Source organism: Mobula birostris, chromosome 13 (genome assembly GCF_030028105.1).
Source record: "Mobula birostris isolate sMobBir1 chromosome 13, sMobBir1.hap1, whole genome shotgun sequence".
Taxonomy (NCBI): domain Eukaryota; kingdom Metazoa; phylum Chordata; class Chondrichthyes; order Myliobatiformes; family Myliobatidae; genus Mobula; species Mobula birostris.
In genome coordinates this window covers 87,074,537-87,099,649 of record NC_092382.1, presented here as the reverse complement: position 1 = coordinate 87,099,649, position 25,113 = coordinate 87,074,537, and the positions used below count along the sequence as shown (strand labels likewise).

General features: G+C 45.5%; 1 protein-coding gene across 2 annotated transcripts; it reads left to right on the top strand.

Annotated features, from left to right (window-relative positions):
• The first annotated feature begins 8,769 nt into the window (after positions 1 to 8,769).
• Positions 8,770 to 24,158, top strand: LOC140207102 (uncharacterized). Of its 2 annotated transcripts, none has more exons than XM_072275432.1 (2): positions 8,770 to 8,841; positions 22,211 to 24,158. In XM_072275432.1, the coding sequence occupies exon 2, from the start codon at positions 22,595 to 22,597 to the stop codon at positions 23,699 to 23,701; it is 1,107 nt and encodes a 368-aa protein (XP_072131533.1). In that variant the 5' UTR covers positions 8,770 to 8,841; positions 22,211 to 22,594; the 3' UTR covers positions 23,702 to 24,158. The 2 variants fall into 2 exon arrangements, with proteins under 2 accessions (XP_072131533.1, XP_072131532.1); XM_072275431.1 differs by lacking the exon at positions 8,770 to 8,841 and adding an exon at positions 18,824 to 18,869.
• The last annotated feature ends 955 nt before the right edge of the window (positions 24,159 to 25,113 follow it).

The following is a 25,113-nucleotide window of genomic DNA, read 5'->3' as shown; positions in this document are numbered from 1 at the left end:
ACCTTCTGTCTCTTTCACCAATCGACCTCCCAGCTCTTTGCTTCATCCCTCCCACTTCAGGATTCACCTTTCAGCTTGTGTTTTTGTCTCTTCTCACCTTCAGCTTTTAAATCTACTCTTCAGCTTTTTTTTTCCAGTCTTGCCGAAGGGTCTCGATCCGAAGCGTCGACTGTGTTTTTTTTCCACAGTCGCTACTGGCCTGCCGAGTTCCTCCAGTATTTTGTGTGTGAAACAATATACCCCGTCAGTTTAGCGTTTTAGTGAACCCATTTAGACGCTAACCACAAAAAGAAAGATTTATTTCATATCAGAAACGCGAGAAAACCTGCATTTGCTGGAAAACCGCACGCAGCACGCACAACATGATAGAAGAACTCAGCATCATCTATGGAAAAGAGTAAAGAGTCAACGTTTCGGGCCGAGGCTTCATCAGGCTCTTTGTCTAATGTCTGTTCGCCCTCATGACTGTTTGCTCAAATCGAAAACATGTGTTCCTGCGGCCTGTGGAAAACAGGAGGATACATATTAGGCCATCGACATACCATCTTATGAATTTAGCAATAGGCGACATGACGAAATAACTCCCAGAAGCATTAGAAAATAAATAAGCAAGAAAGAGACAATAAAATTTTCATCTGTAAAATCAAAACTACAGAACTCGATTCCTGAGAACTGATAATCCCCAAGGACCCAAAGGTCATCAGTCCACCGATGTCGTGGAAATTTATTTTACTTGAATACTCACTCGACCCCATTCCTCGATGCAGGAACTTTTAAACTATCCTTGTGAAATCCCGCTGGTTTCCCTGGCTTTATAAGTCTAGGGAAGCCACACTCCGGTTCGACAAGCCCTTTAGACTGGGGCGGCTCTCTCGCCCCAAACCCTGTGTGAATGCTTTGTAATTTGTAACTCAGTGCCAAGAAATAACAGACAACATACCGCAGATCAGTAAAGGAATTATATTGTGAACCTCAAATAAAAGATCAGTAAGGGAAAGGAAGAATAAATAAAAAGGGCCCAGTATAATTAAACAGTCCAATTTGCACAAGTTGGAGCTCAATTCATTGATCCTCAGTCGATCTCGACGCCTGCTTCCATTCAATCACGATCTCCTCAACGCCTCGTATCCTACGACCTGTTCTCTCCAGCGTCTTCCCTCTTCATCTCGCTCCGACCAAAGGAGCCAGATCACATTCCAAAGCATCTGTTATCTCTCACTGCTTCTACAGAATGACCTTTATGTTAACAGTGAAACATTTCGCGGGGCGTTACGCGTTACCAATGTGAGACAGAGTACTGATCTCTACCGGCACTTAACCCTGAGAGCAGAGATGACAAGTAGGCACCCTTTATACAGTTAATATGTCACAGGATACTTTTTACTAAAATCCTCCTGACACAGGCTGCGAACAAAGATTAGATCTATACAAACAACTTCTATTCTGGCTTCATGACTCATAGCAGGCAAACAGGACGAACGAGGGCATGGTGCCAGATGCATCGGGGCTGGAGATGGGCACATTCTGTAGTTCACGCCTTTCCAGCTGAGAGGTTTTGCAAGAGCAACTAAATTTATACCAAGCCCCCAAAGTAGGTCAGTACAATTATCCTATCACATGTTGCCAAACAACTTTTGCCAATTCTTCCACAACCGAGAGGATTGACATATACTATTGTATCAACATGCTGACTTTCAGATTTCACAATTGTCCTGCGGCTTGGGGAGCAGCTGCAATAAACACAGTATCAAATAGATGGGCGAGGTGATGGTGGAAGAGAGAAACAGAGAAAACCAGGAACGAGTCATTCAGTAACTCAACGTCGGTGGCGGGGAGAATGACAGTACCTGCGTTGAAAGACGAGACGGCACTAAAATGGCAGGGCCGGCAGCGCCTGGGCGGATCATGAATGGACGCAAATAAGAGGAAATCTGCAGATGCTGGAACTTCAAGCAAAACACATCAAATTTGCTGGTGAACGCAGCAGGCCAGGCAGCATCTCTAGGAAGAGGTACATTCGACGTTTCGGGCCGAGACCCTTCGTCAGGACTAACTGAAAGAAGAGCTAGTAAGAGAATCGAAAGTGGGAGGGGGAGGGGGAGATCCGAAATGATAGGAGAAGACAGGAGGGGGAGGGATGGAGCCAGGAGCTGGATGGGTGATTGGCAAAAGGGATATGAGAGGATCACGGAACAGGAGGCCTAGAGAGAAAGAAAAGAGGGAGGGGGAAAACACAGGATGGGCAATGGGTATAGTGAGAGGGACAGAGGGAGAAAAAGGAGAGAGAAAAAAGGAATGTGTGTATATAAATAAATAACGGATGGGGTATGAGGGTTAATGACAGCTCTTTCCCCAAACTCACCAACCTCTGATTGAAAAAGCTTCCACTCGTGTTCCCTTTAAACTTTTCATCTTTTGTGTTTTAATCTGTGCTTCTCTGTCAAATCTCCCTACATTCTTCTAAGCTCTCGCAAGTAAAACTCCAGTTTATCAAACTTTCCCAACGGCTCATGTCCTCAATTCCTGCGATAAGCTAATAAATTCACTCAGCATTCTTTCCTCTGTCATCTTTCCTGGTAACCAAAACTGCACACAATACTGCAAATTAGGCCTCACAACGTCTTATGCAACTTCAACATCACATCCCGACTCTTGTCCTCAATACTGTGAGTTATGAAAGTCAACGTGACATTTGAAGAGATGGAATATTTGCTTTTATTTCGGGGACGATTGAGGAAAGGAACAACGACACCTTTCTCTAAATATGTCTGTCTGTCTAGCTACCATATCCGATGCGGACGTTGGTGACCATGGCTTTCCATACAGATCTATCCCTCGTTCTTTGGAAAACTTCCATTTCCTCGATGTGCAGCTACCTGACTAGGCTTTTGATGTACATAAGCCGAGGTCTTCCTGTAGGTTTGCTCCCATCGATCTTTCCAGAGAGTATGAATGTTTCTAGTTCATCTTTCCGCATGATGTGTCCCAGGAATCTGAGATGTCTTTCTCTTATTGTTGGTACGAGTGATCGAACTGCTTGCGCTCTTCTGAGAGCTTCTTCATTTGATGTGTATGTAGGCCATGATATTTTCAACATTCTCCTGTAGAACCATAATTCGGCTGCTTCTAGTCTCTAAATACAGTATATACGACCAAAAATAAGAGTCCAACTTTGAATACTGCTGCAATTTTTCGGGATTATTTTTTTTTCCCTAAATTTTTAACTGTCTCTCTTGGAGTGAATTAAAATCACCAATCACGGACCAGACTTGCCACGCTCGTCAAACAAAATCCTGATGAAGGTTCTCGCCCAGAAACGTCGACTGTTTACCTTTTTTCCATATATACTGCCTGGCCCGCTGAGTTCCTCCAGTGCCTTGTATATATTGAATGAAGAGCTGGGATGTTCATTGTCTGAATATGGGGGGGGGGGGGGCGGTAATTAAATAGCGCAAATCAGTATTGGTTTAAGCAGTTTGGATGCGGGGGTGGGGGTGAGGACGGAATCTGGAGCGAATGCTAACCGTCTCAAAATTGCAATTAAATTCTTCTCGGGCTTGCAGCTGATTTGAGGGCGTTCTTTACCAGTCGAGCCACACCACCCGCTCTGCCTACCTTCCTATCCCTCCAATACAACATGTAAGCATGGACATCAGCACCCAACTACAACCATCCTTCAGCCATGATTCAGTGATGGCCACAACATCATACCTGGCCATCTGTAATAGTGCCATAAGATCATCCAACTTATGTCTTTTTACTTCGTGCATTGAAATATAACACTTTGAGTACTGTATTGGCTACCTTTTTTGATTCTGCATCGCTAATGCAATGATACTTACCAGCTGGCGGCAATTTTGTCCTATCATCTGCCAGCCCTTCTTGAAAGTCTGACTGCACGCTATCTTTGCTTTTTTACCATCCGTCCTATCTTGAGTCCCTTCATTCCGGTTGTCACCCCCTGTCTAATTAGTTTAAACCCTCACTAACAGTTTCAACAAACCACCCCGCAAGAATATTAGTCCCCCTCGGGTGCAGCTATCGATGGTAACCGACGTTTCGATGACAAACTCCGCCATCTTCATCAGGGATGGTGCCGAGTTATCTCGAGTCCGGGGGTGATATATCCACTCAGCTCCTGCCATCGTCCCTCCTGATTGGTTACTCCTCAACCAATCACGTAACCGCTGTCCCACAGTGTTTAAAATCACATTCAAGTTCTTACTTAGAGCAAGATCTTCGCTGTGGGGTCCGTCATTTCTGATTAAGATGAGAAGAAATGTCTTCACTGAGACGGGAGTCAATATTTGTAACTTTCTGCAACAGAGAGCACTGGACAATAATTAATTGAACTCTCCAGAATTCATCACGAAGATTTATGGATATCTGAAGGAATTAATAAGATTAAAACTGATTAAAAAGAAGAATAATAGTGTAGAGGCAGAAGGTCAGAATTACTCTTGATGGACAATGCGGCAGCATGAAGATTCAAATGCCATGCATCTGGTTTCAAAAATTTCTTCCGAACCTTTGACTTATCATAAAGTGACACGGCGAGGTTAGTCAGCAAAATAGAACTGGTCTGTTAGTCATCATCAGCCCTCACCCTGTTTACTTCCAATTTATCATCATTCCACTGAAGTCCAAATGTTTCTTCTGGCCTGCCTTGGATGCTGTTAAACAACTCCCTCACAGCTCTCTGTAGCAAATAATTCACGGCTCTTTCATGGACCCCATCTGGGTCCCACCGAGTCCTCTCCTTCTTGTGAGCGTATGCTCAGCTGTTTCAGATTTATGCCGGGGCACTCCCTATCGCTGTGCATAGGAAAACTTGTAGGAATCCTACCTGTCTGTTTCAATGAACTCGTTATTCTGCAGAGAGCCTGGGTTCATGCACTAATTGTGGCCCTCCATCTCTGTGAAAGTCTGGTGAAAGTTCCTGCCGCTCCCTCTGCAGAAACCATGTGCTGCTAAAGGAGCAAAATTGCGCCCCACACTCAAAGGTGTTCTCTCTGGCTGCCCTATATTGTGAGATTAAGATATCTTTACACCAAATCCAAGACCTGTTCTAAAATACTGGACTTCTGGAGGACCAGAAGGCAGCACGCTATTTTGGATTAATGCACCGAATAAGAGGCGACATGGCAGCGAGCCGGTGAGCACAATGACATTGCAACTCCAACGAGCCGGCTTTAATTATACCGCTGTTTATAAGGAATTTATGCATTCTCCCTGTAACGGCGTCTGTTTCCTTCCATCTTCCAACGTCCTCCGGACCACACGACATCGGAGCAGAATTAGGCCATTTGGCCCATCGAGTCTGCTCTGCCATTCCATCATAGCTGATAATTTCTTCCTCTCCTCAGTCCCACTCCTCAACCCTCTCCCCGTAACCTATGATGCCGTGTTCAATCAATACCACATCAATCTCCGCCCTAAATACGCCCGAAGTCCTGGTGTCCACTGCTGCCTGTGGTAATAAATTCTACAAATTCACCACCGTCTGGATAAATGAACTTATCTGCATCTCTGTTTTAAACGGACGGCCCTCTATACTGAGGATGTGCCCTCTTGACCTAGACTGTCCCACCAGAGGAAATATCCTTTCCACATCTACTCAGTCTAGGTCTTTCAATATTGGACGGGTTTGAATGAGATATGCCCTCATCCTTCCAAATTCCAGCAAGTACAGACCCAGAGCTATCAAACTTTCTTCGTATGATAACCCGTTCATTCCCGGAATCTTCCTTTGAAACTCCTCTGAACCCACCCCAATGCCAGCATATCTTTTGTTAGATGGCGGCCCCAGAAACTGTTCACAATACTCAAAGCAAGCCTTCATCTGTGCCTTATAAAGCCTCAGCATCACATCCCTGCTCTTGTGTACCAGACCTCTTGAAAAGAATGTTTAGCCGGTCACCTGGATGTAAAGAGGCTCCATGGGCCCGAAAGCCCTTTTACTGTGCCGTTTCTCCAAATAAAATCAAAACAAAATAAAACCAATACGTTTGAAGCTCGTCATGAAAAGGGGTAACTGTCGACCTTGGTGGAGAGTATTACAAAGTAAATTGGAGCACGGCAAATACGAGTGAGCTATTAGGTAGGAACGAGGGAGAACGTACAAATTCCTTGCAGAGGACTGAACTACAAACTCTGACGCCCCGAGCTCACATTGCATCCAGCTAGCCGCAGAGCTACCGTGATGCCAAGAATAAATTTTGTGCACTGGCATTCGAGAATTCTGCGGACAAACATCCACTAATTATATATTTGTTATGTTGAACGATATTTCAAGTGGGTGCCTCAGCAAAGGGCGGCTGCTGGACAAAGAAGGTGTGAAAATATCATATTTGCAAATTAATCATATCGTCTCTCTTTCCCGACAGGCTGTTGATGTAATTCAGAGCACAGCCAGGATGGAGAGCTTTCTTTTTTGGAGACAAGGGAGCAACCAAGAAGACACTGTCGTAAAGCCGAATCAGAATGGACAGAGGTAAGCCCACGATGAACGCTTTCGAAATACCCCTCTATATCTAAGAGCAATTCAAACATTTTTGAATGGTACCTTGAATGGTGGAGCAGTCCCGATGGGCTGAATGGCCTGATTCTTCTCCTCTGCCTTATGGGCTTCTAGGTTAAGGCAAGAAGCGTTTGTATGTGAATCGAGTGAACACTGAGATTTGTCTTGAAAATGATATTTTGATTCCACGGGGGCACAGGTGTCCTGAACTTCGTGTCCACATGTGTGGTACAGGAATCAACCACCAGAAACAGCGGGGCGAGAGATGTGTGTCAGGAAAGGGTACGGCTGAACAACAGGAACAGGAAGTCACTGTATGAACTGAGGTGTGTGGAACGTAGGTGGGAACACGGAAGCTATTGTTTTGGGAGATGTCACCATCCAGAAAACAGACAGCATGTCTCTCAGCCAGTTGGCACGCTGTGACGGAGTGTTTGCCCAGAAGAGGCGGAGGGGAATCTCTTACTAACTCTTCCTTCAGTTAGTCCTGATGAAGGGTCTGGGCCTGAAACGTCGACTGTACCTCTTCCTAAAGATGCTGCCTGGCCCGCTGCGTTCACCAGCAACTTCCATGTGTGTTGCTTATATTCCTGTAAATCAAGTTTTGTCCTTGATTAACCCGTCCCGCCGTCCACATCCCACCCCGGCAGAGTGTTCCAGGTACCCACTACTCACTGTGTGAACAAAAAATATCTCGCACATCTTTAATACTTAATTGTATGCATGTATGCATCTATAACCATATAACCATATAACAATTACAGCACGGAAACAGGCCATCTCGGCCCCTCTAGTCCGTGCCGAACTCTTACTCTCACCTAGTCCCACTGACCTCCACTCGGCCCATAACCCTTCATTCCTTTCATGTCCATATATCTATCCAATTTATTTTTAACGACAACATCGAATCTGCCTCAACCACTTCTGCTGGAAGCTCGTTCCACACAGCTACCACTCTCTGAGTAAAGAAGTTCCCCCTCATTTTACCCCTAAACTTTTGTCCTTTAACTCTCAACTCATGTCCTCTTGTTTCAATCTCCCCCACTCAATGGAAAAAGCCTATCCACGTCAACTCTATCAATCCCCCTCATAATTTTAAACACCTCTATCAAGTCCCCCCTCAACCTTCTACGCTCCAAAGAATAAAGACCTAACTTGTTCAACCTTTCTCTGTAACTTAGGAGATGAAACCCAGTCAGCATTTTAGTAAACCTCCTCTGTACTGCCTCAATTTTATTGACATCTTTCCTGTAATTCGGTGTCCTGAACTGTATACAATACTCTAAATTTGGCCTTACCAATTCCTTATACAATTTCAACATTACATCCCAACTCTTATACTCAATGCCCTGATTAATAAAGGCCAGCATACCAAAAGCTTTCTTCACCACCCTATCCACATGAGATTCCACCTTCAGGGAACTATGCACCATTATTCCCAGATCCCTCTGTTCTACTGCATTCTTTAATGCCCTACCATTTACCACGTATGTCCTATTTTGATTAGTCCTACCAAAATGTAGCACCTCACATTTTTTCAGCATTAAACTCCAGCTGCCATCTTTCAACCCACTCTTCTAACTGGCCTAAATCTCTCTGCAAGCTTTGAAAACCTACTTCATCATCCACAACGCCACCTATTTTAGCATCATCTGCATACTTACTAATCCAATTTACCACCCCATCATCCAGATCATTAATGTATATGACAAACAACACTGGACCCAGTACAGATCCCTGAGGCACACTGCTACACAATGTCCTCCGATCTGACACACAGTTATCCACCACTACTCTCTGGCGTCTCCCATCCAGCCACTGCTGGATCCATTTTACTACTTCGATATTAATGCCTATCTATCCATTAATCTATCAGTCAGTCTGTCTGTCTGTCTATCTATCTATCTATCTATATATTTATATGTCAATCTATCTAGACAGCGTGTCTTTCAGCCATTGGCACGCTGTGATAGGCTGTTGGTACAGCAGAGGTGAAGGGGAGCTACCTGCAACCTTTGTGCTGTGTCTGATTTACGAGACATTTACCTCATGTCGGTAACGGCTTCATTGTGAATAAGTCGTGTTCGACAAATGCGGTAGGAGATGTCAGAGCGGTGGATTTCTCAGAACAGATTTTACCTCAACTCTTCACAGATCTGAACTCCGAAAAATCCGCCTTTCTGTCCGGTCGTGACGACATCCAGCTGCTGCGGTTGACCAGATTCTACCGGTACCCACTCGAGCAGGAGATTGAAGGAGGCGTGGAAGGACTCGCTCTCATGTTACCGGGCGCGGATCACTTCACGGGGCAACAGTATCACGTGAGTCGAAAGGACCCAAATGAAATATAGTTGGCTATGTGTATCACAGGGATGACAGAACCAGTGTAGGCGGAGAACTGACAGACGGAGGTTTAAAAAAAATACCGAATGTGCACCTCGCTAGTTAAACCAGAATTTATTGCCCATCCCTACCTGACATTGAGAATGTGTGGATGAGCTGCCTTCTGGAACTGCAGCAGACTGTGAGGTGTAGGTCCACTCACCGCGCTATTACGGAGGGAAGTTCATGATTGTGACCCAGCGACAATGAAGAAACGGCGATATTTTTCCAAATCGGGATGGTGGTGACTTGGATTGGGATTCCCAAGTGAATATGTTCCTAGGTAACTGCTTTTTCTCGTTTTCTAGATGGTAGTGGTCGTGTGTCTGGAAGGTGCTGCTTCAGGAAATTCGGTGTGCTGCTGCAGTGTGTCTGGTGGATAGTACACACTGCAGCAATTGTCCGTCACTAGTGGAGGGATTGGATGCTTGTGGAAGCGGTACCAATAAAGTGGATGCCCTGCACTGGATGGTGCCACGCTTCTTGAGTGCAAAGGGAGTTGCCCTCACCAGGCTTAGCCAGTTGAATGTGAAGTGTTGCACATTGGTAGGCCAAACGTAAAGAGACAAAAAACAAGAGCACCATGATGTTGAGGGGCAGAATTATATTGGGATCGAAATCTCTGAAAATGGTTATACAGGTTGATTGAGTGATTAGGAAGACATATAACATGTTTGCGTTATCAGTCGAGGCACAGAAGTTTATGAGCACCGGCGAAGGCTGAGTTGTTATTTAGTCATAGTCATAGTCATACTTTATTGATCCCGGGGGAAACTGGTTTTCGTTACAGTTGTACCAGAAATAATAAATAGCAATAGAATCATAAATAGTTAAACAGTAATATGTGAATTATGCCAGTAAATTATGAAATAAGTCGAGGACCAGCCTATTGGCTCAGGGTGTCTGACCCTCCAAGGGAGGAGTTGTAAAGTTTGATGGCTACAGGCAGGAATGACTTCCTATGACGCTCTGTGCTGCATCTCGGTGGAATGAGTCTCTGGCTGAATGTACTCCTGTGCCCAACCAGTACATTATGTAGTGGATGGGAGACATTGACCAAGATGGCATGCAAATTAGACAGCATCCTCTTTTCAGACACCACCGTGAGAGAGTCCAGTTCCATCCCCACAACATCACTGGCCTTACGAATGAGTTTGTTGATTCTGTTGGTATCTTCTACCCTCAGCCTGCTGCCCCAGCACACAACAGCAAACATGATAGCACTAGCCAGCCCAGACTCGTAGAACATCCTCAGCATCGTCCTGCAGATGTTAAAGGACCTCAGTCTCCTCAGGAAATAGAGACGGCTCTGACCCTTCTTGTAGACAGCCTCAGTGTTCTTTGACCAGTCCAGTTTATTGTCAATTCGTATCCCCAGGTACTTGTAATCCTCCACCATGTCCGGTGACGCCGGTTTATAGAGCAGATCGATCGTACTTCTCCCTCACCGACCCCCTCCCCAGGTGAGAGGTGGTAACTTCAAAAGAGATGTGAGGGGCATGTTTTCACTCAGAAAGTAGTGAGTACCTGAGATGTGGAGCCTGGGATGGCGGGAAAAGGAGACAGATCAAACACTTTGAAGAGGATTTTTGATAGGCCTATTGGAAATAGAAGGATATGGACAGTGCACAGGCAAAGGGGTTTAGATTCCTTGCCCACTTCATTACTCATATGGTTCAGCACAACATCGTGGTGCCGATAGGAGGGGAGAATAGCCCATAGGAGGAGGGACACCAGGGGCGAGGTGATAGGCAGGTGAGGAGAAGAGGTAAGAGGCTAATGTGAGGATTAGAGGAAGAGGGAAAATCAGTTTCTATGCTGTACTGCCGGATAATGAAAGGCCACGGAGAACAAAACCCACAAAACTGACCGGGGACTTGAGCCTTTGTGTGGCTGATTCCTGGGCGCAGCGAAGAGAGATGATTTGATCCTCTGCATTTTCTGAATCGCTCCTTTATGAGCCGCAGCAGGAGACCCGTCATGACAGCAAATGGCTACTGATCTGACCATATAATGGGTACCACCTTTTTACCCCACTCTGCTTATCTTCCCAATACCTGGCCTGAACTTTCCGCAAGGGATTTGGATGCCATTATTGACCCACTCTCCGGGCGCACACACTTCACATGTCTTGTGGTTTGTTTCTCTGCCCATCTCTGTAGGTTATCCTCGCCGTCATCATGGGGTCCTGCGTCAGTTGAACAGGCGGTACTCGGCGATCTCCTCTCCTTTGAAATATGGATCTTCGTTCATTTTATGCCGGATGTTTCGGACATCCTCTCAGTCCTTATGGCTGCTCCATTCGCAGCTTCGGTATTCACAGTAGACAAGGTTAACCTTTAATTTTATTGAACATATGCTCGGAAAAGGAGCTTTGAACGGAGAAGAGCTTAGACAGGTGACCAATGCGGACATCAGGAGTTTTGAGCAAAGGGGACTTCAGTCAGGTGGCCGAGGATGAAAGGCAGCGCCGGGTCTGTACAGAGAAAAAGAGCTTTGATAGCGACCAGTCCCCGTTTGCGATTGATGAGCAAATGAAAGGCCAAGCGCGGCGGCCTTCGTCTGAGTAGACAGAGTCAGAGTGGTGATCCTGAGGATTTAACTCTTCCAGGCTTTCGCGAATAGAGGCTTCAGTCTGAGAGGGCAAAGGAAAGAAAAACTCAGCTTATTTCATTGTCTTCCTTATATCTGCTCAGCTAGGGCAGTAGAGATGACAGGCAGGATGGTGCAATGCTCCTTTTGTGGAATGTGGGTAGGAGGCACCGCTACGGCTGCGGCTACTGAATCCAGCAGCAGCTTCTAACAAACCGCATTGAATCTGGAAGTGGATGAACTCCGGATCATTCGGGTGTCTAAGGAGGTGATAGATAGGACATTGGCAGAGGTAGGTGCCCTCAAGGTGCAGGACACAGGAAACCGGGCGACAGTCAGGAAGGGGAAAGGAGAGTACCACTGTTACCACCCCCTTCAGCAACATGTATGTTACTTGGGATAGATTCAGGGTGGGCTATGACGGTGACCTAACGGAGGAAGGTCACAGTGATCAGGTCTCTGGCACTGTCTGCGTCTGTGACACAGAAGGGATTCTCCCTCCCCAGGGAACCGGCATCAAACCGACGGGCCGAGCGGTCTCCTCCTACCTCTCAGCCATACATCAGACTCCGGCCGCAGGAGACGCTTCACAAACGCCCCAACTTCCCTCGGAGGGAAATGGAAATAAATCAGAAAGCGGACATTTACTTTGGGATTTGTTCCTCTTTGAGAAGAGATGTCAGCGGGGTAACGCCCTCTCGGCTGTTCCGCCTCCGCTATTGGGCGTAAACAGTGATTGACATCGCTTCGGGCCAATGACTACAGCGCAGCGAAGGTTGTGGGTGGAGGGGTCTCGTGGTCGGTAGCTCAACCGTTAAACCGCTTCAGCGCGAGCAGAGCAGTGCGTGTGTGACGTCAGGTACGCGCGAGGGGAAACCATGTGTGACGTCACCTGTGGGGGTGCGCTGGTATTTAAAAACACCTTAATGGACGTTTCTTATGATTTCAGTGGGACAACAACATTAATCTCGGGTTTCATCACTGAATCCAGTGTTGTGAGATGTAAAGTCCCCTGTTATGTGTCCGGCTGTGCCGTGTTGTTGGTGGAGTGGGCAGCGTGGTGTTTGTCTCGATTCGGGTCACAACACCAGAATTGCCAGCGGGGTCCACACACAGTGTATTAGTGACCAGAAAACCTCCCGTCCCTGCAGTCTCTGTCTCCTGGTAAACTCAACACCCTGACAATGTGGACCATAGACACCCCTTCCTCTCAGAGTCAGGGAATCATTCAGACAGCTGATCAAAGAGAGGAATTATGTTTATTGGTCATTAAAGTTCACCCAGATTCGTTTGGACGGATTTAATGTGGAGTTCGGGGGTCACAGTGAAAGGGCCGGACGGCCGAACTCTCTCCGTTGTCCAAACATCCTTCCAGGTGAGGCGACCCTTCACCTGTGAATCTTCCGGGGTCGCCTGTTGTGTCCGCTGCTCCCGATGCGGCTCCTCTACACCGGTGACACCGGCTCCTCCGCAGTTGTGCGGGGTCGGGTTGTTTTTACTGGGGGATCGATGTTATTGTTCCCATTTGTGGGAGGAGTGGGTTTTGGGGGGTTGACGATCGGGATGCCGTTCCTTTTTATACGGAGTTGGGGTGGGAGTTTGATTTTTTTCTCTCTGAACGACTTTTATGTTCTTTGTTTGTTTCGTGACTCTCTGGAGGAGAAGAAAAAAAACTCAGAGTTGTTTATGGATACTTGCTTTGATAATAAATTAACCTTTGAACTATCTGCTCCGAGCGGGACTTCCCGGTGTACAAACATTTTCATTCCGATTCCCATTCCCGTTCCGACGTGTCAACCCATCGCCTCCTCTTGTGCCAAGATGTGGCCACCCTCAGGGTCCAGGATCACTACCTCATATCCTGTCTGGGTTCTCTCTCTCTCTCCCTATCCCTCCCCCGACTGCCTGTCTGCAGATCGCTCTCTCTCTCTCTTTCTTTAGACTGGCCGACTGCCTGTCTGCAGATCGCTCTCTCTCTCTTATGGTTAAATCCACAGTTAGCGCCGTCAGCCGGTGACTGACGTCATAGTCCCGCCTCCTCACTCCGGCGCTCTTAAAGACACAGTCACAGTCCGACCGCAGGCTCGCAACAGCCGCAACACAACTTCCCGACTTTTCAACTCAGTGCTTCAACTAATAAACACAACCACGCCATTTGCCTTCTTAACCACCCGATCAATCTGTGCAGTCTCTTTCAGGGAGGGATGAATTTGGAGTCTAAGATCCCTCTGATCATCAACACTGTTCAGGGTTTTGCATTTAACAGTGTACCGTCTCATACATTCGACCGACCGAGCTGCCAAGATGATCATCACTAATCAAATCTCACTGAGATTTCTCAGCTCCTGTTGAATTTATTGCCAAGTGCACAAGTACGGGAAGGTGCAGGTACAGAGAAACACTGACTTGTGGCAGCATCACAGGCAAGTACATTCAGATAACACACGGAACACAAATTATACGATGCTCTGTCAGTAACAATCTATAAATACGTTTTATGTCAGTAACAATATGTAAAATACATTGTGTCGTGTTCAATATTAAAACGTGCATTTCGTGTCAATAACAGACTTGGAAATGTTGAATTTGGTCCCTGTCTCCATTCCTCCTGTGGTCCACAACCAGCTCCTTTGTTTTTGTGACATTGAGGGAGAGGTTGTTTTCTTGACACCACTGTGTAGAGGTGATTACTTCTTCTCTGTAGGCTGCCTCGTTATTATTTGAGATTAGGCCAATCAGTGTAGTGTCGTCAGCGAATTTAACTAGCAGATTGGAGCTGTGGGTGGCTACACAAGTCATGGGTGCACAGAGAGTGAAGGAGACAACCTTGTGGGGTATGTGTGCTGAGGGTCAGAGAGACAGAGGTGAGGGAGCCCACTCTTACCACCTGCCGGCGATCTGACAGGATGTCCAGGATCCAGCTACACAAGGCAGGGTGAAGGCCGAGGTCTCTGAGCTTCTTGTCGATACTTCACGCCTTCGTATGGCTACTGCTCTGCCCATGACTGCAAGAAACTGCAGAGAACTTTGGAGAGCAGAGAACATCAGAGACACAAGCCTCCCCTCCATGGACTCTTCCTACACTTCCCCTGCGTCGGAAAAGCAGGCCATATACTCAAAGATCCTCACAACCCGGTTATTCTTGCTGCATTCCTCCCCATTTTAATTGTGTGGAAATATTAGACAGACTGAGCTTCTGTTTTGAAACCTCAGAAGGAAACTTATCTGAACTATTGTCATTTCTGAGGAATGCAGGTCAGTAGAAAAGGCTTCAATCTCGCATTACAATCTGCGGTAACTGGGATCAGGTGACCGGTGGGGGGCGGGGTGTCTCCCATATCAATATCAGAATCAGGTTTAATAGCACCGGCATATGTCATGACATTGGTTGTCTCTGCGGCAGCAGTAGAACCTAATTCATAACAATAGATTTTAACAATTGTGAATTACAATAATATACATAGTTAAATTATGTAAGTGGAGCAAAACTAAAAATAAAAAAAATGTAATAAACTCTTTTAATTGTGTGGAAATTCTGGAGCAAAGCTTAACTAAACTACATATTTATGAGAAGTTCAGAAAAATAGAAATGTCTAAATTCTCAAATGCATGGCTTTGTGTTAAATGTTTCACCAATATGGTGACTGAAGGCAGCTGCAGGTTCATGAGGAACTGTTACTGTCAGATTCTGCAGTTCTTGCAGCTGCTCATCGCACCCAGGACTGAACCCTGGTCACTGAGCATTGGAAGAGTCTGTTCTGCTGATGTTAGCCTTAAACTAGACTGGGATTTAATATTGTGGATCTGTGAAAGATAGATCAGTTCTGTAACAAATTCCGTGTCTCAGGTACTTACTGTCTCTACCACGCTCACAATGTACACTAGAGAGTCCTCTCGGCCATCTGATCCCTACCCATGTTTCTGTTCCATATCAGTATATCAAAATCTATCCCTGCTGTTCCCTTCTCACTCTCCCTGTGATGACAGGTTGTAACTAGTCACCACTCCGTGGGATAGGAGATTTTCCATGAATTTCAGAGAATCATAGAAATCTACAGCACATTGCATATCCTTTGGCTCAAAATGATGTCACGACCATGTAACTTACTCTAGAACCTGCCTAGAATTACCCTACCGCATAGCCCTCCATTTTCCTAATCTCCATGTACCTATCTAAGAGTCTCTTAAAAGACCCCATTGTATCCACCTCTACCACCGTCGCTGGCAGTGCATTCCACACACACACCACACTTTGTTTAAAACACTTAGCTCTGACATCTCCTCTGTACCTACCTCCAAGCACCTTAAACCTATGCCCCCTCGTGTTAGCCGTTTCAGCCCTGGGAAAAAGCCTCTGCCTATCGACTGGACCAATGCCTCTCATCCCAGTTTGGCAAAAGAATAAATCAAGGAAGGTAGTGCACCCGTGGCTGACAAGAGAAATTAGGGATAGTATCAATTCCAAAGAAGAAGCATACAAATTAGCCAGAGAAAGTGGCTCACCTGAGGACTGGGAGGAATTCAGAGTTCAGCAGAGGAGGACAAAGGGCTTAATTAGGAAAGGGAAAAAAGATTATGAGAGAAAACTGGCAGGGAACATAAAAACTGACTGTAAAAGCTTTTATAGATATGTAAAAAGGAAAAGACTGGTAAAGACAAATGTAGGTCCCCTACAGACAGAAACAGGTGAATTGATTATGGGGAGCAAGGACATGGCAGACCAATTGAATGATTACTTTGGTTCTGTCTTCACTAAGGAGGACATAAATAATCTTTCAGAAATAGTAGGGGACAGAGGGTCCAGTCAGATGGAGGAACTGAGCGAAATACATGTTAGTAGGGAAGTGGTGTTAGGTAAATTGAAGGGATTGAAGGCAGATAAATCCCCAGGGCCAGATGGTCTGCATCCTAGAGTGCTTAAGGAAGTAGCCCAAGAAATAGTGGATGCATTAGTGATAATTTTTCAAAACTCGTTAGATTCTGGACTAGTTCCTGAGGATTGGAGGGTGGCTAATGTAACACCACTTTTTAAAAAAGGAGGGAGAGAGAAACCGGGGAATTATCGACCGGTTAGCCTAACGTCGGTGGTGGGGAAACTGCTGGAGTCAGTTATCAAAGATGTGATAATAGCACATTTGGAAAGCAGTGAAATCATCGGAAAAAGTCAGCATGGATTTGTGAAAGGAAAATCATGTCTGACGAATCTCATAGAATTTTTGAGGATGTAACTAGTAGAGTGCATAGGGGAGAACCAGTGGATGTGGTATATTTGGATTTTCAAAAGGCTTTTGACAAGGTCCCACACAGGAGATTAGTGTGCAAACTTAAAGCACACGGTATTGGGGGTAAGGTATTGATGTGGATAGAGAATTGGTTGGCAGACAAGAAGCAAAGCATGGGAATAAACGGGACCTTTTCAGAATGGCAGGCGGTGACTAGTGGGTTACCGCAAGGCTCAGTGCTGGGACCCCAGTTGTTTACAATATATATTAATGACTTGGATGAGGGAATTAAATGCAGCATCTCCAAGTTTGCGGATGACACGAAGCTAGGTGGCAGTGTTAGCTGTGAGGAGGATGCTAAGAGGATGCAGAGTGACTTGGATAGGTTGGGTGAGTGGGCAAATTCATGGCAGATGCAATTTAATGTGGATAAATGTGAAGTTATCCACTTTGGTGGCAAAAATAGGAAAACAGATTATTATCTGAATGGTGGCCGATTAGGAAAAGGGGAGGTGCAACGAGACCTGGGTGTCATTATACACCAGTCATTGAAAGTGGGCATGCAGGTACAGCAGGCGGTGAAAAAGGCGAATGGTATGCTGGCATTTATAGTGAGAGGATTCGAGTACAGGAGCAGGGAGGTACTACTGCAGTTGTACGAGGTCTTGGTGAGACCACACCTGGAGTATTGTGTGCAGTTTTGGTCCCCTAATCTGAGGAAAGACATCCTTGCCATAGAGGGAGTACAAAGAAGGTTCACCAGATTGATTCCTGGGATGGCAGGACTTTCATATGAAGAAAGACTGGATGAACTGGGCTTGTACTCGTTGGAATTTAGAAGATTGAGGGGGGATCTGATTGAAACGTATAAAATCCTAAAGGGATTGGACAGGCTAGATGCAGGAAGATTGTTTCCGATGTTGGGGAAGTCCAGAACAAGGGGTCACAGTTTGAGGATAAAGGGGAAGCCTTTTAGGACCGAGATTAGGAAAAACTTCTTCACACAGAGAGTGGTGAGTCTGTGGAATTCTCTGCCACAGGAAACAGTTGAGGCCAGTTCATTGGCTATATTTAAGATATGGCCCTTGTGGCTACGGGGATCAGGGGGTATGGAGGGAAGGCTGGGGCGGGGTTCTGAGTTGGATGATCAGCCATGATCATAATAAATGGCGGTGCAGGCTCGAAGGGCCGAATGGCCTACTCCTGCTCCTATTTTCTATGTTTCTATCATCCTATACACCTGCATGAATTTCCTGCATGCTTCTGTCCAGGCTGAATAACACAATGAGCTCACTGTGGTTTTAACGTTCTTCAGGGCTCTGGTCTGAGGTGGTTAAGCTCCTTCTTCCCTGCTCTTTTCAAAGTTTTGTGTCATTTTCACTCATTTAAAAGGTCTGTGCCTCAGACAGCTGGGTTGCTTAAATGCGCCTCTGAAGTCTGACAGCAGATGAGCAAGTGAATCTTCGATTGTATAGAGTCAGAAACCAAAGAGTTACCAGCTTGAATCAGGGCGTTGGGGCTCCAGAAAGAGATGGGAATTAAGAGTTTACAAGGACGAGGAGGAAGAGGAATTCAACCAGCAGAATATGGCTACAAATGAAAGATCAGAAACATTTTGAAACTGTTTGATTGGAAAAAAAAGGTGGATAATTTCAGCAAAATACTGGAGGAAATCAACAGATCAGGCCGCAAATGTGGAGAGTAAATAGGCAACGTTTAGGCCGAGTGCCTTCAGCATGCCTGGATTGTGTACTCCTCTGCTTAGTTGCTGCATGAACTGCGGAGTTCTTCCAGCGTTATGTGTGTGTGTATTTACATTTCCAGCAACAGTAGAATCTCTTGTGTTTTATATCTGCATTTGTAACAAGGTTCTACTTTGGCATTAGACACGCGGAAAGTTTTCTGATAGTTTATGCATTGCTTATGGGAGCTGCTTTCTGCATTGAAAGAGCTGCTGAGTTTTCTACACACAAAAAACCTGAGGTATGGACATGGAACCGGTGCTTGCAGAAACTTTTAATGGCACCGTGATTACCCAGAAGGCTCTGCACAACAATGTTCACTGTCGCTGAAACACCGATCGAATGCACAGGCTGTTCCCGAATATCGCGCATGCGCTCAGTACATAAAAGGCCTCGAGAAATCGGCTCCAGGTAAGAGATATTCCCCGGCTGCGGGTGGGGGTTTTCAACACCGTACTCGGGACAGTTGCTGTGAGCTCCGGACACCGTGCCCGTAATCCCGGGACAGTCCTGTTCTCTTCCCTCTCTCTCAGCCCCACAACCCGTACACGGGCCCCGGGGAGCTTCCGGCTGATGAGGGAATGGGAACCGATGGATCTCTCAGACAGAGCTGAGCTCCAGCTGTCTAAGTGCAAGGATTGGAAACTTGGAGAAAGGGAACAAAATCTTTTACATCACCAGTTGAGAAAATCACCTTTGTTCTGCCTCCAATCACAAACAAGAGAAAATCTGCAGATGCTGGAAATCCAAGCAGCACACACAAATTGCTGGAGGAATTCAGCATTTGTACTCTTTTCCATAGATGCTTCCTGGCCTGCTGAGTTCCTCCAGCATTTTGTGTGTGTTGCTTGTTCTACCTCCTCTTGTTCTGGACCTTTGTACCCGTGGGAACATGTTTTGACCCATTCTCTCTGGGTACATAATGATATCAAACGCCTTTGTCCTGATCAACAAGTAGCTTTCACATCACAAATGTGCCATTCTCCAATGAGACCTGCCCTTCCATTCATATTCATTGGTCATCAGTCCCCTGGGGGAGGATACAGGGGAAATGTTTATGTACAAAACAGAAACTGGTATTACCTGTGTGTATTGTGGCAATGCAAAAGTTGCTGGAGAATTTGCAAGTGGGAGGAAGTGGAGTAATATTTGGAAATCTGACTTTTTAAAGCATCATTTAGCGAGCAAATCAGATATGGACGGTGTGCAAAAGGTCTGGCGAGAAAGTCCTTCATAACCCTCTACAGGCCTGCTATATAGGTTGTGTGAGAGTGCAGATGAACTCAATCAAACCCAGAGGGCATCAGAGTTCTCATTTGCTAGCTGTTAAAATAAATACCTCTCTGTTTAAAGTTCAGTTTGCACATGTTGTTGTCAATGGGTAAAAATTGCACAGGCAAGATTTTTTGGCACACCGGTCATTACAAATTAGACGGGACATTGGTGGGAAGCTGGAGAGACTTCCAGTGTCCTTGACACCCTCACCTACAAGATGTGCATCCAGCTGCAGCTTGTAACCCTGCACGTTCGGGAGTTGGAGCTGGAAATGGATGAATTCCAGATCATCCAGGAGTTGAAGGGAATGATGGATATGTCATGAAGAGAGTTGCATTGCACCCAAGGTGCAGGACACACGAAACTGGTTGAGAGTTAGAAAGGACCCTGTACAGATTACAGATGTGGAGGTGTTTGTTGTCTTAAGGCAAATTACCATGGATAAATCCCCAGGGCCTGACAAGTTGTTCCCTGGGACGCTGCGGAAGACAAGTGCAAAAATTGTCGGGGCCCAAGCACAAATATTTAAATCATCCTTAGTGACAGGTGAGGTACTGGAGGATTGGAGGACAGCCAGTGTTGTTCTGCTGTTCAAGAAAGGCTCTAAAGGTAAACAAGAAAATTTTATGTTAGTGAGCTTGACATCAGTAGTGGGAGAGTTATTGGAACATATGTGCAGCAACTGGATATATAAGTATTTCGATAGATGTGGTCTGATTAGAGATAGGCAGCATGGTTTTGTGCACGGTAGGTCATGTCTAACCAACCTTATAGAGTCTCTCGAGGATGTTATCAGGAAAGTGGATGAAGGCAAGGCAGTGGATGTTGTCTACATGGACTTTAGCAAGGCACTTGATAATGTCTCATCTGGGAGGTTGGTCAAGAAGGTTCAGTCACTCAGCATTCAAGATGGGATAGTAAATTGGATGAGACACTGTCTTTGGGAGAAGCCAGACTGTGGTAGCAGATGGTTGCCTCTCTGACTGGAGGCCTGTGACTAGGGGTGTGCCACAGGGATCAGTGCTGGATCTGTTGTTGTTTGTCATTTATATCAGTAATCTGGATGATAGTGTGGTTAACTGGATCAGCAAATTTGTGGCTGACACCAAGACTGGTGGTGTAGTGGACAGCGAGGAAGACTATCATGGCTTGCAGTGTGATCTAGACCAGCTGGGAAAATGGGTTGTGAAATGGAGAATGGAATTTAATGCTCACAAGTGTGAAGTGTTGCACCTTGGTAGGACCTAGAATTACACAGTGACTGGTCGGGCACTGAGAAGTGTTGTAGAAGAAAGGGGTCTGGGAATACAGGTCTATATTTCACTGATAGTGGTGTCACAGTTTGATAGGGATAGAAAGAAAGATTTTGGCACATTGGCCTTCATAAACCAAAGTACTGAGTACAGGAGATGGATGTTATGTTGATGTTGTACAAGACATTGGTGAGGACTAACTTGGAGTATTGTGTGCAGTTTGGTCACCAACCTACAGGAAGATGTAAAAGAGGTTGAAAGAGTTCAGAGAAAATTCGCAAGGATGTTGCCAGGTCTGGAGGACTTGGGTTATGAGGAGAGATTGAACAGGTCTGGGCTTTATTCCTTGGAATGTAGAAGATTGAGGCGAGATTTGATGGAAGTGTATCAAAATTGTGAGGGTTATAGATGGGGTAAGCGCAAGCTGGCTTTTTCCACTGAGATGGTGTGGGACGCCAAACAGAGGCCATGGGTTGAAGGTGAAAGGTGTAATATTAAGGGGAACATGCAGGTAAACGTCTTCACACAGGCAGTCATCCAGGTGTGGAATGAGCAGACAGCCCAACTGGTGCATGTGAGCACAATTTCAACATTGAAGAGGTTTGTATTGGTATCTGGATGGTAGGGGTATGGGTGTAAATAGGTTAGATAGTTCAACACAAGCTAGATGGGCCAAAGGGCCTGTTTCTGTGTTGTACTTTTCTATGACTCTGTGACAAGCACAAGAAATAATACTAATGTTCATTTAATTCCTTTTAACAGCTGTGAAGACCAGCCATTCATCTGGGCAGGAAATGTTTACATGGCGTTAAAACTGTGGCAGTTTAACTTGACAGTAGATAAAAGAAAATCCCTGCTGCACGTCCGTCAACAAAGGCTATTTGCATGAGAGTCTTTCAGTTACTGTGGGGCCAGGCACCCATGCAGCTCAGTGGGAACAGGGAATAATACCAATGGAGAGAGTCAAACTGAGCCAGGTCACAGATTGGAGATGGCAGAAATGCCCCATTCTTATAGAGACAGGAAGAGCATCAGAGAGTTTAATGGTCATTCCGGATACCAGCACTGTGCCCAGATAGAAGATGATTTCTCTCTCCAACTTGGGTTGAACCTCACAGAAACAGTGTGATGGCAGATCACACCTTGGTGACTAAAGTGACTAAAGTGATCTCATCTGAAATGTTGTCCTTCACCCACTGATGGATGTTATAAATCTTTTTTCAGGTTAAAAACGACAAGGAATTTATCTATGAGGATCTCGAACACAACACGCCAGTTTTGCTGTCTGTGTCCATGCATATAAGAAGTGGAGCAAGGGATTCACTTGATCATCCTTCCTGCTCAAACTGTGGTGAGGGATTCTCTCGATCATCTGACCGACTGGCATGCCTGTCAGTTTACACAGGGGAGAGGCCGTTCACCTTTTCAGACTGTGGGGATTCAAGGTCATCTCATGAAGGTACATCAGCAAGTTCACACTGGGACAAGGCCATTCACCTGTTCTGTGGTGGGTCTTCTCACCTGTGGACACACCAGTCAGTTCACACTGGGCAGAGGCTGGTCATCTGCTGAATTTGTGGGGAAGGATTCACTCGGTCATCTGACCTAATGGCTCACCAGCGAGTTCACACGGGCGAGTGGCCATTCACCTGCCCGGAAGGTGGGAAGGGATTTACTTGCTCTTCTAAACTGAAGGTACATCAGAGAGTTCACACTGGAGAGAGGCCGTTCTCCTGCTCAGACTGTGGGAAGGGATTCAGTCAGTCATCCACCCTACTGACTCACCAGCGAGTTCACACTGGAGAGAGGCCATTCATCTGCTTACACTGTGGGAAGGGATTCAATTCTTCATCTAATCTACAGAGATACCAGCGAGTTCACACTGGAGAGAGACCATTCACCTGCTTCGACTGTGGGAAGGGATTCACTGAGTCGACTAGCCTACAAGCACACCAGTCAGTTCACACTGGAGAGAGGCCATTCACCTGCTCAGTGTGTGGGAAGGGATTCACTCGATCAGCTCAGCTGAAGGAACATCAGAGAGTTCACACTGGAGAGAGGCCATTCACCTGCTCAGGCTGTGGGAAGGGATTCATTCGGTCATCTGACCTAATGGCACACCAGCGAGTTCACACCAGGGAGCGGCCGTTCGTTTGCTCGGACTGTGGGAAGGGATTCACTTGGTTATCTAATCTGAAGGTACACCAGAGAGTTCACACTGGGGAGCGGCCGTTCACCTGCCCGGACTGTGGGAAGGGATTCACTTGCTCATCCCAACTGAAGGTACATCAGAGAGTTCACACTGGGGAGAGGCCGTTCACCTGCTCAGACTGTGGGAAGGGATTCATGCAGTCATCCGAACTAAAGGTACATCAGCGAGTACATACCGGAGAGAGGCCATTCACCTGCTCAGACTGTGGGAAGGGATTCACTTTGTCATCTAAACTGAAGGTACATCAGCGAGTTCACAACAGAGTGAGGCCATTCACCTGCTCAGACTGTGGGAAGGGATTCACTTTGTCTTCTCACCTACTGAAACACCAGTCACTTAACACCGGGGAGTGGCCATTCACCTACTCAGTCTGTGGGAAGGGATTCTCTGAATCATCCTCCCTACAGAGACATCAGTCAGTTCACACTGGGGAGAGGCTGTTCACCTGCTCAGACTTTGGGAAGAGATTCTCTCAGCCATATCAACCATATGTGCATCATTGAGTTCATTGAGCTGGAATGAGGCTGTTCACCTGCTCTGAATGTGGGAAGCAATTCACTCAGTCGTCTGAACATATGTAACTCTTGCTTAGGCTAGCAGCTTAATATAGGTGGTGATAGCCTCCCAGCCCAATCTTATCTAATTCTACTTTAGTCTGTTTTTTAAGCTCAGCTGAATAAGAAATTATATGACCACGCAAAAATGCTTTAAATGTATCCCATATAATTAATTTGGACGTACCCATTATATCATTAAAATGAAAGAATTCTTTTATCTGGGTTTCAATAAAACCAACAAAGTCAGAGTTTTGCAATAATGTCTGAGACATGTGCCATGTGTTATGTTGGGCAGGCAAGAATGACATAATCAAATTCAAAACACAAACTCAAAGGTGCATGATCAGATATAGCAATAGCGTCATTTTCACAATTTTTAACAACTAGGCAGGAAGCGGGGATTGATTATAATATAATCAATCCTTGAATATTTTTCTTAAACATGTGAAAAGAAAGAATATTCTCTGTTATCGGGGTGCAGATATCTCCATAATTCGATCAATCCAAAATCGATCAAAAAGGACTGAATAAGTGACACAGAGTGAGTTGGAAGTCGCTGATTGGTTGAGCTCTTGTCAATCATAGGATTTAAACAACAGTTAAAATCCCCACCCATTATCACATTTATTCATTTGAATCAGGCAGTAAAGCAAATATCTTTTCTAAAAAAAGAAGGATCATCTAAGTTAGGACCATACAGATTGACCAAAACAACTTTTCTGTTACAGATCACTCCTTTGACAATTAAAAATCTACCATTCGAATCTGACTCAATATCCTCTTGAATAAATATATTAGATTTAATAAAGATGGACATGCCTTTAGTTTTACTCTGAGAAGTAGAGTGGAACTGCAAACCTCTCCACCATCCAAAAAAAATCTATTTAGATCTCCTGCCCTGAATTGTGTCTCTTGAGCAAAAATTATATCAGGTTGGAATCGGTTAATAGTTTTGTCTATTTTTTGTTTAATAGGATGATTCCAACCACATACATTCCAACTTATTACATTAATCCGTTTAAATACCATATTATAATTTTATTATACTTTATACCTGCACAGAGCACATACCAATACGGGATGATCATAAATGGTGGTGATGAAGAATACAACCACATAGAAAACACCCATGCTCCAGAACCACCCAAGAGGAAAAAAAACTCCTAATTCTAACCCCACCCACCTCCCTGAAAGCCCAAAAAAAAGGCAAGCAACCTATGATAGCATACGAAGCCAGGGACCGCTCTGTCTGTACAGACTCTTGATGCCCAAATTACTGAAGCCGAAATTCATAAAGCTATTTTTTCAATGCAACCTGGTAAGGCCGCTGGACTTGATGGCTGTCCTGTAGAATTTTA